Source organism: Rhipicephalus microplus, chromosome 10 (assembly GCF_043290135.1).
Source record: "Rhipicephalus microplus isolate Deutch F79 chromosome 10, USDA_Rmic, whole genome shotgun sequence".
Classification (NCBI taxonomy): domain Eukaryota; kingdom Metazoa; phylum Arthropoda; class Arachnida; order Ixodida; family Ixodidae; genus Rhipicephalus; species Rhipicephalus microplus.
This window is the reverse complement of record NC_134709.1, coordinates 95,048,012-95,060,087: the sequence shown is the minus strand read 5'-3', so window position 1 is coordinate 95,060,087 and position 12,076 is coordinate 95,048,012. Positions and strand designations below refer to the sequence as shown.

General features: G+C 45.8%; 1 protein-coding gene across 3 annotated transcripts in view; it reads left to right on the top strand.

Annotated features, from left to right (window-relative positions):
* LOC119181596 (receptor-type tyrosine-protein phosphatase T) overlaps positions 1-12,076 on the top strand; it is a 224,056-nt gene that overhangs the window by 120,767 nt on the left and 91,213 nt on the right. For all 3 annotated transcript variants that reach the window (XM_075875913.1, XM_075875912.1, XM_075875914.1), the window contains one exon: positions 8,672-8,744. In XM_075875913.1, coding sequence (XP_075732028.1) covers positions 8,672-8,744 — 73 coding nt within the window. The remainder of the gene's footprint in view (positions 1-8,671; positions 8,745-12,076) is intronic.

Genomic DNA, 12,076 nt, shown 5'->3' with positions numbered 1-12,076 from the left:
TATCACGAAACGAACCCGCACGTGCGCCAGTGCACGCAATTATTTTAGTGCTCTCTTATCAGGAGTTTTAGAATATCGTTTGCAAGCGCTGCTGACGTTGCGGTCATAGCGCGCGCCTTATGAGCTTTACAATAGCGTTTGCCCTGCTGCAAACCGCAACGCACGATCGCAGCGACACCGTAGCCTCGAAACCAGCAATTGCGCGCACATGTGGGCCGCCATCACCACCCGTAGCCTCGAAACCAGCGCTAGCGGGGCACATGCGGGGCGCCATCACTGCACGCGATTTCAGATTTTTTCGCGTGCGGTCCGCGAACGCGAACACCAACTCGCGTTACGACGCATGCGGAGTGGCAGTGACCGCACTTCAAGGGCTCGCAGTGCAATGTTCCACGTGCGAATGACCACAGCAGTTGCTGCATTGTGCTGTCTCCGCTTGGCTGCAACGACGGTAGTGGCTTTACGATGAACACGTTTCGCTATCGGCCACAAAAAGGGTGACCGCTGTGACTTCTTATCGCTGTCATGAACCGTTGCGAGAGAAGCGTGCCGTTCGTAAGCAGATCGTTAGGGAGTGCTTGAATCATCGTGCGCACTGACGCGCAAGCGGGTTTGTCACGTGGTAATTTTTTTGTATTTCGCGGGCATTTACATTTAGCCGAAAAACACTAATACCTAAGAGATATAAAGTAGAAAACTGTCAGATTGAACATTTTGCAAACCGATCTACAACTTTCTTATTGAAATTTTTATGTTCGTTTCTTGAAAAGGTAGGTAATTGAATGTATATAAATAAACTATATTTGAGAGCACAAAAAAAATAATCTGGCTAACTCCCGACAACGGTGAGTAACATGCATTTCGCCGCGTCATTATTACGTGTTCCGGCATATTTTCAAACTCTGGCTAGAGTTACATGGGGCACCCTTTATAAAATTATGACTATTCAAAAAAGAGTTATCTTAGGGCTGAAGTACAAAGGGCCTGATCCAAATAAAGTTTATTTCTCTATATTAAGCTTTTGGTTTAGGTTATTATTCACTTCTCACCTAGTCGTCGGGTGTCAGTCATCGACGGGCGTTGATGCCTGTGGCGATAGGTTTTCGACACATTTCGTTCCAAGTTTCGTGACCTCTGTAATTGAACCATGGTCCGGTAATGATTCAGTGAGGCCAGTAAAATAAAAACACATTATGAATTCAGTGACGTTAACATCAAGTGTTAGTATTGGGGGGTGAGCTATCAGTATGATAGCAAAATCTGGATACAATTCTGTCCACAACAGGTACGCGTAAACTCTACGCCACCTGGCTAAGTTCACTTAGTGACGGCCAGGTTAAGCCTGATCGCCCTCCCACGATTCATCTGGATGGCCAGGGATGGCCAGGTCAGGTCCTCGTACTTGCGTACTTTGTGAGGCCGCAGCGTAGCCTCACAACGCATGCTCGAATTCCGCATCGTCACCGCACGGGGGAGTGTCTGGGCTTGAGAATCGTTCGGAAAATACTGTATGCAGTGCCACAGGGCACCCTTGGGTGTTTGTTTGTTGTAGTTCAAAGTGACACTTTGAGCCCTGCTCATCAAGGAATACAGGAAAATAGAACACTTTCTATAAACACGCTGCATTTCAGGCGGGAGAGAAAAATGCACGCTGAAGGAAAGTTTGTAAAGCTCAATATAGAAAATTTGTGATTTAAAATGTATTCTTTATATAATTTCAGTGCCACACACGTAGTTATTTTGTAGAAGTGTGTCCCTCCTGTGAGTACGTTCAAAACGCTCCGCAGCAATAAAAAGGCGATGAATGTCACCGATCTTGGGACTCTTGCCATCCTTGCGCTGCCTTGCGAGATTTAGCGCATTTGATTTGCAGAAATAAGTGTTCATGTGCTTCGGCTTGCTGACAAAATTTCTCTCACACTACCAACCGCTAGATTCCTAATTCACTCAAAATGGTAAAGCGACTGCCACAGAAAGACGGTGGCCCCAACTTTGATCCGAGGAGCAGGACCTGTTTTTGCAATCCGTGTGAATTTCCCAGTGGCGTCGTGCTATACCAACGAGTGCTTGTGAGTTTCTTGATCAACTGAGCCAAAATGGCTGATTGGGATTGGGTTGAATTACGAGCGCGTCACGTGGACAATGACAAGTGCTGACTACCAACTGAAAGTGTAATAGGAAAGCTGTGAGAAATTATACCCTGAAAGATAAATGTTTTGTAAACACGTATGGATAATACCATATCGCAAACTAAATATACACGAGTCAACTATCAATAGCTCTTTCCGACAAGGAGCTGAGGTTTTCGGACATTAGCAGATGCCGTAGGTGCTGAAAATTTTCTGTAAGGCAAGGTGGGTTTAGGTTAGATGAGGCTGACGTACATCTTTTATCGGTGGTGATATATGATATGGTATGTGTACTGGCGGCGTGTGCCGCCAACGAATGAACGACTAGACAACTTAAGTGCCCATCGAAACAAAAGCCCCTTTATTCCCACTTGTGCATGCTTATATACATAAACAATACTGGCGCCACCTGCAGCAGTAATCGCAGAACGGAAACCAAATAGAGCAATATACAACACATTACCTTCCTTAAAAACAGCTATATGATTTAGCGATTTAGTTGGTTAGTATGTTAGCACATATGCAAAAATGCTATACAAAAAATACAACGTGTACAATGAACTTAACTATTTAGTATTACAAAATCATAGAACTTACAAAACGAATCCACCACACTGGATACGTCCCTTTCATTCACCTTAGCAAAAATTCTGTTGCTACACCTTGTAGACATAACGCTCTGATGATAGTCTCTTTTTTGGTGGTTGCACCCTGCAATGCTGTGTGGCTGCTTTTGGAAATTCGGCTGACTCCGTCGCAGCAGGCGACTTTGTGCGCCTGCGTAGGCGAAGGAGACGTAGGTGCCTGCGCAGCGTACGCAGGAGACATGGGTGCCTGCGCAGCCGAAAGAGCAGCAGCTGAAGTCCTGGTAGTTATCTCTGGGGTGGGGCCCCCGCATGTAGGCAGAGATCCTCCTCCCCCAGCAGTACCGTTTCCTCCTCACGTATAAAGGGCGGTGGAGGCTCGTGGCACCTTTGAGAACTTGGATCCATTCCACGTTTTGCCATCAGCCAGGCGAAAAGAAGATGGTCCTTTCCTGCTGATCACTTCTCTTGGGTGGCTGAATTCGAGGTCGCCTTTAAATCTAGTAGTGGGTTTCTTCACTCTGACAAAGTCACCAACGTCAACTCTGGTTTCTTTCTAAGCCCTCTGAGCGTCCGTGTATCGTTTGCTGCTCTGTTGCTTTTGCTTTACCCGCTCACATAAGCGCCGGAGTTCCGAGTTAGGGTCATTAAAGAAGGTTACCGATGGATGCCCGACGACATCCAACCGAGTTCTTGGCAGCCACCCGTGTAGCAGAAGAGCTGGAGCCCTTGCCGTTGTAGCATGCAGTGTGCATTAGTAAACACCCAGGTACTCTGTTACCACCTGGCGCAAGGGTCGCTGCTCCAGAACCACCACTTGAATGAAACTTTTTAATACTTTGTTAAAGCGCTCCACTTGGCCGTTTGCTTGTGGTTAGTATACGGACGCATGTTTGACCTGGATGCCGCGATCTTGAAGAAATGCCTCCAACTCCCAAAAATCAAACTGTGGACCTTTATCGCAAATAACCTCTTCTGGGTAGCCTTCGTGCATGAACACAGAGACTAAGAAGCGTATTACTGGGCTGGTTGTCGTCTCGCTACAGAAATGCACTTCAGGCCATTTGGAATAATAATCTACAAGCGTGATTGTATGTCTGCAATCGTAGGGTGCCCTCTCAAATGTGCATACAATATCCATGCCTAGTTTAAGCCACGGCTGCTCTGGAAAGGGGACTGGTTGCAAGAGTGTAGCTTGCACCTTGACGCCCTTGTCTGCTTCCTGGCATATGCTACACATCTGGACAGCTAGCTCGACTTGGCGGTCTATGCACGGCCACCAATACTTCTCTCGGAGCTGCGCTTTTGTTCGCATCGCTCTGGGATGCGACTCATGTGCTGCAGTGATTACCTGCTGCGTGAGTGACGTGGGAACCACAAGCCGTTCGCCACGCAAGATAAGATTGTCTACCATGGAAAGTTCGTCACGTACTTTGAAGAATGGCTGAAGCTCGGCCGATAACGATTTGTGTGCCGGCCACGACGATTGCACATAAATTTTGCTTTGTTGCAGTGCTGTATCTTGCAATTGGGACTGCTCAAACTGTTCTCAGGTAATGCAGGAAGGAATTTCGAAAACTGATACAACGTCGTTAAACAGCGTTTCTTTTTCCTGGAAGGACGAGGCGGGCAGGCATGAGAGTGCGTCTGCCACTTGGTTTTGCGACCCCTTGCGGTACTTGATGGTATAGTTGTGTTGTAGTAGGCGCTCTGTCTATCGAGCTGCATGCATGGGGCGCAATCCTGTTCCTTGGGTTGAAAGCAATGCCACCAAGGCTTGATTATCAGTGAGCAACGTGAAGTGGCGTCCCCACAAGTACACGTGCCACCGCTCGCACGCCCAAACACGGGCCAACGCTTCCCGTTTTCCTTCCAAATATTTCCTCTCAGCTGGCGAAAGGACTCGAGACGCGAAAGTGACAGTGTGCAGTTTATGTCCGTCCACCTGCTGTAGGACTGCTCCAACTCCACACTCTGATGCGTTCGTCGACACTAAGACTGGAAGAGATTCATCGAACATTCTCAGTATAGAGCTAAATGCCAGCGCACCTTTGGTCTTTCTGAAACTAGCGTCTATCTCGTCAGACCAAACTAATCGCTGCCCCTTTCTTAGCAGGACATGCATTGGTTCAACCATGTCAGCGAAATTGGCAATAAACACAGAATACTATTCCATCAATCCCACAAATGATCGAAGGTTGGCTGGATCCGTAAGCACTGGAGTGTCTTGGATAAAAGCAACCTTTTCCTTCAACGGCACAATACTGTTTGCGGTGATCCTGTGGCCCAAGAACGCAAGCTCCGGTGTATTGATGACGCATTTTTTGTTCAATTAGTCCTGCCTCTTTTATGCACTTCAGCACTTCGGTAAGATTGGCCATGTGCTCCTCTCTGCCCTTCCCAAACACAATGATGTCATCGATATAGAACAGGACGCCGCTGCAGCCCTGCAGAATTTTCGACATCATACTCTGAAAAGCAGATGGTGCCGACGCGAGTCCAAAACACACACGCTTAAAACGAAAGAGGCCGTAGTGTGTTATAAAAGCCATTAAATCGCGGCTCTCAGGGTGAAGCATGACCTGATAGTAAGGTGATGCAAGGTCAAGCTTGGAAAAGTGGGTTGCCCCCACTAAACTATGCAATAGCTCTTCTGTATGAGGGGAAAGCTATCTGCTACGATGGCTTTGTTTACCTGTCGAAGATTTACACAAAGGCGGATACCTCCATCTTTCTTTTCAACCACAACAATGGGGGACACCAACTCGGATGCCTCTATTCGCTCTATCACATTCATTTTTTTCAAGCGGCGCAGTTCTTCCGAGACTCGTGGCCGCAGTGAGAGTGAAAGGCGCCTGAGTTTTGAAGCAACTGGCTTGACTGCCGACCGTGTTTTGACGCGATAAATAAAACCCTTTGCGATGCCAAGTCCTGGATTGAAAAGAGCGCCAAACTCATCGACTAATTTTGATGGAAGGTGAATGGATTCCTCCGCCTCTGTCATGACTGCGGTGTGCTCCGTCCGAGCGTTAGTACGCACCGCTGTAGTTTCAAGGCACTGTAGTGACGACCCATTGATCTGAAGACTGAGCGCCCTAATGGCATCACTACCCAAAAGCGAGGTGCCTTGTTCAACGACATAAAAAAGAAGCTTTGTTGTGCAGTTATTGTACGTCACATCAGCAAAGAAGCAACCGCACACTGGAATGGGTTTCTTCGAATAGTCCAGTAGTCTAATTCGAGCAGCTGAAAGCTGCTGACCTTCAATGTGCTGCCTAATTAGGTCATGCGTCAAAATTGATACTGATGACCCTGATTCCACGAGGAAAGTTAACTTCGTTTCACCAACTGCTACTGATACGTAGATTGCGAGACGAGTGGATGTCGTCACGGCAAGAATGCTCAATACTCCTTCAGTTATCAAACTTTTGTCGTCTAGTTCATGAACAAGAGTGGCAAATCTGTTGCAGACCGAGCCAAAATCACCCATAACACCGCAACCATGACACCGCTTGTTTTTGGCGGGGCAGCGGAATGAAGATGCGTTGTGCCGAGGTGAACCGCAGCGGTAACACTGGCCCTGTTGGCTGCGCGATCGCTTCGAGGGGTCACTGGCAGAAGATGCGGGCGGAGGGGTGTTTCCGCGAGCATTTATGCTCTGGACATCTGCAGTAGCAAATTCTTTGCAATCATTGGTGTCCTGCTCAAACTGTGTCACTATTAGTACAGCTCGAGCGAACGAAAGAGAAGACTCTTCAAGCAGCAACCGCTCGCGCAAGTTCCGAGATAATATGCCCGCAACGAACTGGTCACGCAAGGAATCTTCCTGAGAAGGAAAAGAGCGTGTAGCCGAAAGCTCACGTAACGCGGTAATGTACTCATTGATTGCTTCACCGACTTGCTGCACACGCCTACCGAACTGGTGCCGTTCGACCATAACATTGGTTTTTGTCACGAAGTCCGCATGCAGCGCTGTGACAGCGGTATCGTATGACGACGCTTCATGCTGTGCCTGAGAAGTGTCCTTGACAGCTCCCGAATCCGTATCAGTAGTTGGTACACTGGACTTTGCGTTGGCCGAAGATGAAGCGGTAGTGTGTGAAATATGCGCTGGCCTTCTACGTCAAGGCTGTGGATTAGGAAAGCCTTGCGACGGTCCGGCGCACAGTCTGAAACACCAGATGCGAGCAGAAAAATCTCGAAGGCGCGGATTCATTTCAGCCAGGCAACAGCAGGGCGGCCAGGCGTGGGCAGGAACGCGGGTGGTGGTGCCAGTCCGGAAACACTCATGGCACGGGAAACGGTTGGCGAAAAAGACCAAAATCACACCCCCTCCTAAACGAGCACCCTCGTCGCCAATGTACTGGCTGCAAGTGCCGCCTATGAATGAACGACTAGACAACTTGAATGCCCATCGGAACAAAAGCCCCTTTATTCCAACTTGCGCATGCTTATACACATAAACAACACTGGTGCCACCTGCGGCAGGGATCGTGGAACAGAAACCAAATAGACCAATATACAACAGTATGCTCTTATTGCATCTGCTTACGAAACTGTTATCTGTCAGTATATACGTGTCACAGTATATAATAAGCACTTTTCCGCATCTGAGCTGTCCTTGTGAATACGTGACCTGCTCGTATTTGAAGCAATTATTAACTGAATCCATCTTGCTTATTAACTGAAGGCGGCATTTGTTTTCATTTCGAAAGTCGGCCGTTAGGCATACTTAGAGCAGGTTTATCTCTCCGCTTTATACAAATAATAGCGCGCGCCTACACAAAACCACGACTTACTATTCGAAGCATCTTCGTCGTGGCGGCTGCCGTACCCGTAAGTAGCATTCCTTCCCCAGAGCAAAGTTTTGAAGTTTTGCTTCCGGAGCTCTCGGAAAGAAGTTATCGAGCCATTTTCTTACGCCTTTTTTTTCTATCTTTTTTCTGCACATGCATGCGCACACACGAAAAAGCAAGTATTTTCTTTATATAGTCTGTTGTGCAAATTTTGTTGCTTCGGCGTTCATTCTAAGCTGCAAACTGCCCAACACGCAGACGTTCACACTTAGTTGCTCCGAGCGATAAGAATAATTATTCAGAATTCCCAGTCCATATTGTTTAGGCTAGTCTGGCGCCGAATGAATATGTTTCGAGCTGCTTCAGATAGACAAAGCGAGCTTTTATTCACACAGAGTTCGCACATAGGCATTCAAGATCCTTCGACTGAGTGGCTTTAACGTTTTCCATGTCAGTGTCATAGCGTCAGTGAACGTTCTTTTACGCTCAGGGTCTTCTTTTAGATCTGCTTTTACGGTGCGCTACGAATTGAGATAAATTAAAACAGATATCAAGAGTACTGTGGCTTTACGGAAATTTCCGGAGTCATATGTCCACTTGATATACTAAATGACTTGTGCAATAATACACAATGTTCTTGTTGGACCAATCGACATGTAAATCGATACATGTAAGATATAAACAACCTTTTTTGTAAAATGATCTAACTATAAAGTAGGTGTCCTGCCCTCACAATATGCATCATCAGCACTAACATTGCCTATGGTAAGTATTGCGAACGTATTGTGAATGATTCATTTGTAATGCCAATGGCTGCTCAGTCCTGCAGCCACATCACTAAAAGGGATGACGTGCTCGACAATCCTCGAGAAGCAGCCGAAAAAAAAGTATGTGTTCCCGTTTCAAATGGGAAATTGCGGCGGAGAATAGTTGTCGTGATGAAATGGTGCAGTGAGTATGTAACTTGAAGCCCGTTTAACAGCCCAATGCGGAATATTTGTGTGTATGAAGCTGAGAAGTGTGAGAAAACAAAAATAGGCAAACCTCCCACTGATTTTTTAGAGCTTTATGTTGCGAGTTTTTGTGTGCAGAGTGAATATCTTACAAGGTTTTTTATTTTCGATTTATCAAGATTAGTGTTTTGGTATATTTATCTTTTCAGGTACGTGCTAAAAATGTCGACACAGAATACTCACCATATTCGATTACAGTGGAAGCAGAGACCAAAGAAAAGCGTAAGATTTCTCTCAATTTTTGGCGGCGGTATCAAAAGTCGGAAGTTCACACCTGCCATCTGAACCTAAAAAGTGAATCTGATTCACTTTGGGCGTATATCGCAGCTCTATCAATGATGTGTTTTCGCTAGGTCTATGCTGCGCTGCACTTTCCGCGCTGCCTGACCTTCCATTTCTGCTGAAATTAGAAAAAATAATGGGTGAAGGGGTGAAGGAAGGAAGTAAAATAACTTTATTTTGGTTCAGCCGAAGGCAACCGAGTCATCTGTTGGTAGATGATCAACGCTATCTGGCTTCTCCCGTTCGCTCCTGCAAAACCCTAGGCCACCTACTTTCGCAAGAAGACTTCATAATAATTGCTTGGCATCCGTGTGCCCACACCCAGATAATAATAAAGGCACAGTAGTGGAGGGCTCCGGAAATTTCGAACACCTGAGGATTTTAACATGTATGCGAAATACATATCTTGAACACAAATGGGAGACAAAAACAATCTTGATTGTGACGGTACTAAAGAAGACACCTGGAAGCACAATTCCTTTATACTGGCGACTTCAACGTATACAGTATAGACCTTAGGCAATAGCCAGGTGGCGGAAACTCCTTATGCCTTCCATGTAAAGGTTCTTGCATGCTGATACGCAGTGGCAGCGCCTCTTTTACCCCTGGCAATTGCCGGGCATCCTACTAGAAATAAATGGCGAGCATAAAATTTTTTATGACGTCACTCGTGATGTCACCAAATAGAGAGAAAAGTTTAAAAAATTAAGAGGAGGGTTGCCGTGGAAGCACTCCTTTCCCATTTCGCACTCAAGCGGAATGCGCTCGTATCTTCTTTTGAGGTCGGTTTACCGTTAGAGCGATGGGGCTATTCATACAATTTCGCTAATCATATCTATTAAATTTAGTTCGTGTGTTCTGAAGTGGCGAAAGTTAAGCTGACTGATTTCGCAGCAAGACAAAAATCATTCAGCACAAATAAAATGAACTTTTTATTGCACGTTTTGTATAAAATATCAGAGACATAAATGTAAAGTTCTTCCGCCCATTTATTCATACACGCAGTGTGAAAGTGTTAATCTACAAAAGCAAGTTTAATTTACAACTGACATACGGACATAATGAGCAAACATTGAACCTAGAATATCCGAACCAATGCAAAAATTATCAATAATCACGAGTAGGACACGTAATATTTGACTTCACCTTTGTTGTGACGGCGCGCATAGTTTTTCGGCAGAACTTGAGTACCAAATCCGACTGAAATTCAGAGGCACGAAGAACCTTGAAGCGAACAGAAGTTTTTCTAGAAAGAACGTCGATGGAATTAGTGGTTTGGCAAGTTGACTCACTATCGTCAATGCAACAGCATTGTCTGGACGAAGAAATGTTTACTTGTCAGAACGTTGGCTCTAGTGGCATTTCCGGTAATACATTTTACAAGCATTTAGTCCATTTAGAAGCATATTGTTTTTATTGACAGCATAAAATTTTCAAACCACGGCTACAAGAATTTCACGAACAAGAAGCAGCCTATAATTACTTGTCGTCATTTGAACTACATGCCAAAAGTAAAAAAAAAAAAAAGCTCAAACTATGTACCCGAGTCAACTCGAATTCAAGCCTTTCAATAGACGCAATTTACCGACAGCAGCTTGGCGGCAGTCTTCATGAGTTAGTCAAGCGACACTGCACTTCTGTCAGTCCAGTCAGACATGCAGAGAACAGGGTTTACTAACGTACTCATGCAAAATCAATACCTGCTAAAATAAAGTATCTAAATTCTTGTGGTCGCCCGTCGCCTCCTAGAGTTAACACACTGTAGAGCCGCGGAACAGGCCTGTTCCCGATTAAGCCATCTTCGACGAATGCATAGTTGATTTGTTCAGTGTAGCTCACTGCGGCTTCCGTTCCCTGCCCGCCACAACTTGCGGTATTTATCTTTCCCGTAGTTGACACATAAAGCAAGGTACTATATAAAGAGTGGCCGTTCCAGCCTTTTCGCGGCCCAGTAAGAAAGGGTCTGACCAACCGCTAGATGGCGTACCCATGCTCTGTTTTACTCCTTTTTCAAGACATGTAATAGCCACCTCGGAAAAACATAGGAAACCCCAAGATTAGCATCAAATTTCTGCAAAGAAGAAATTTTATTGATTTGTGCAATTTTTTATATCTGCTGTACTTGTGTCCTGCGGTAGACGTGTAATGCTTTGCCACTAAGATACGTGAAGTCTGACTTGAAAGTGTTGTTTTTCTGTATTTGTTTTGCACAAAGTGTGCGAATTCGTGTGGTTTAGATGCACTGTACATTTATTCACTTTGCAGAACTATTGGTGTGTAGCCCAGTGGGAAAAACACTCGCCTTCAGAGCATGAGTGTATGGTTTCAAATCCTGGTATCAGAAAAGAATAATTTCGCTATTTTATTTATGTTGAAGACATTATCGGGTCTGCGCAGCCACTCGTAGCACTGAAAGCAGTGAAGTCGCTCGGCTGCAGGGCCCCAATGAGAGTGTCCGCTCTTTACGTAGGTATGTTTCTCAATGATTGACACGCCAAGCGAGCAAGATAACTGAGCACCATCGAACTTCTAATATCGCTGAGCTAGGGGCGAGAAGGAACGGAGGCAATGTTACGAACGCGAGTCAATCACTTCCCGCCCTTCGATTTGAAATTCACAAAATAAAGACTAAGAAAAGACATATAAACGAAATAACAGTTGATTGATTGATTTGTGGGGTTTAACGTCCCAAAACCACCATTTGATTATGAGAGACGCCGTAGTGGAGGGCTCCGGAAATTTTGACCACCTGGGGTTCTTTAACGTACACCCAAATCTGAGTACACGAACCTACAACATTTCCGCCTCCATCGGAAAACAAAATAAAAGTTCTTTACAGAGTATCGCACTGCCTATTTGTTTTATTTTATAATGCGAACATTCACATAAACCTCACTGGGTCCGTTCAACTGGATTTTGGGATGCCTGGCATCCGCTACGAGCGCGCATGTTCCTTGAAACCGAAACTGGCGCTGAGTATCGGTGGCCTGCCTTGGCTTTAGGTCCATTCGCTTCACCTGCACTTCGTGAACTGGTTCATGGAGGCACTGCAGGCACTTCGGCGTTCGTTCCACAAGTTAAACATAGTGGCAGCGGCACCACAGTATTCGTTTTGAAGAAGTTCAGCTGTCGTGCAAGGCTAATTCATGAACTCTGTGCACCTGCTCATGGGGCAGTGCCGAGTCCCTGCAGCACAAGATGACTGCAGCAGACAACGTAGGCGATAGCAATCGTGTCTGTTTTAATGGCATCCAACAAGTGCGACAGTGAAC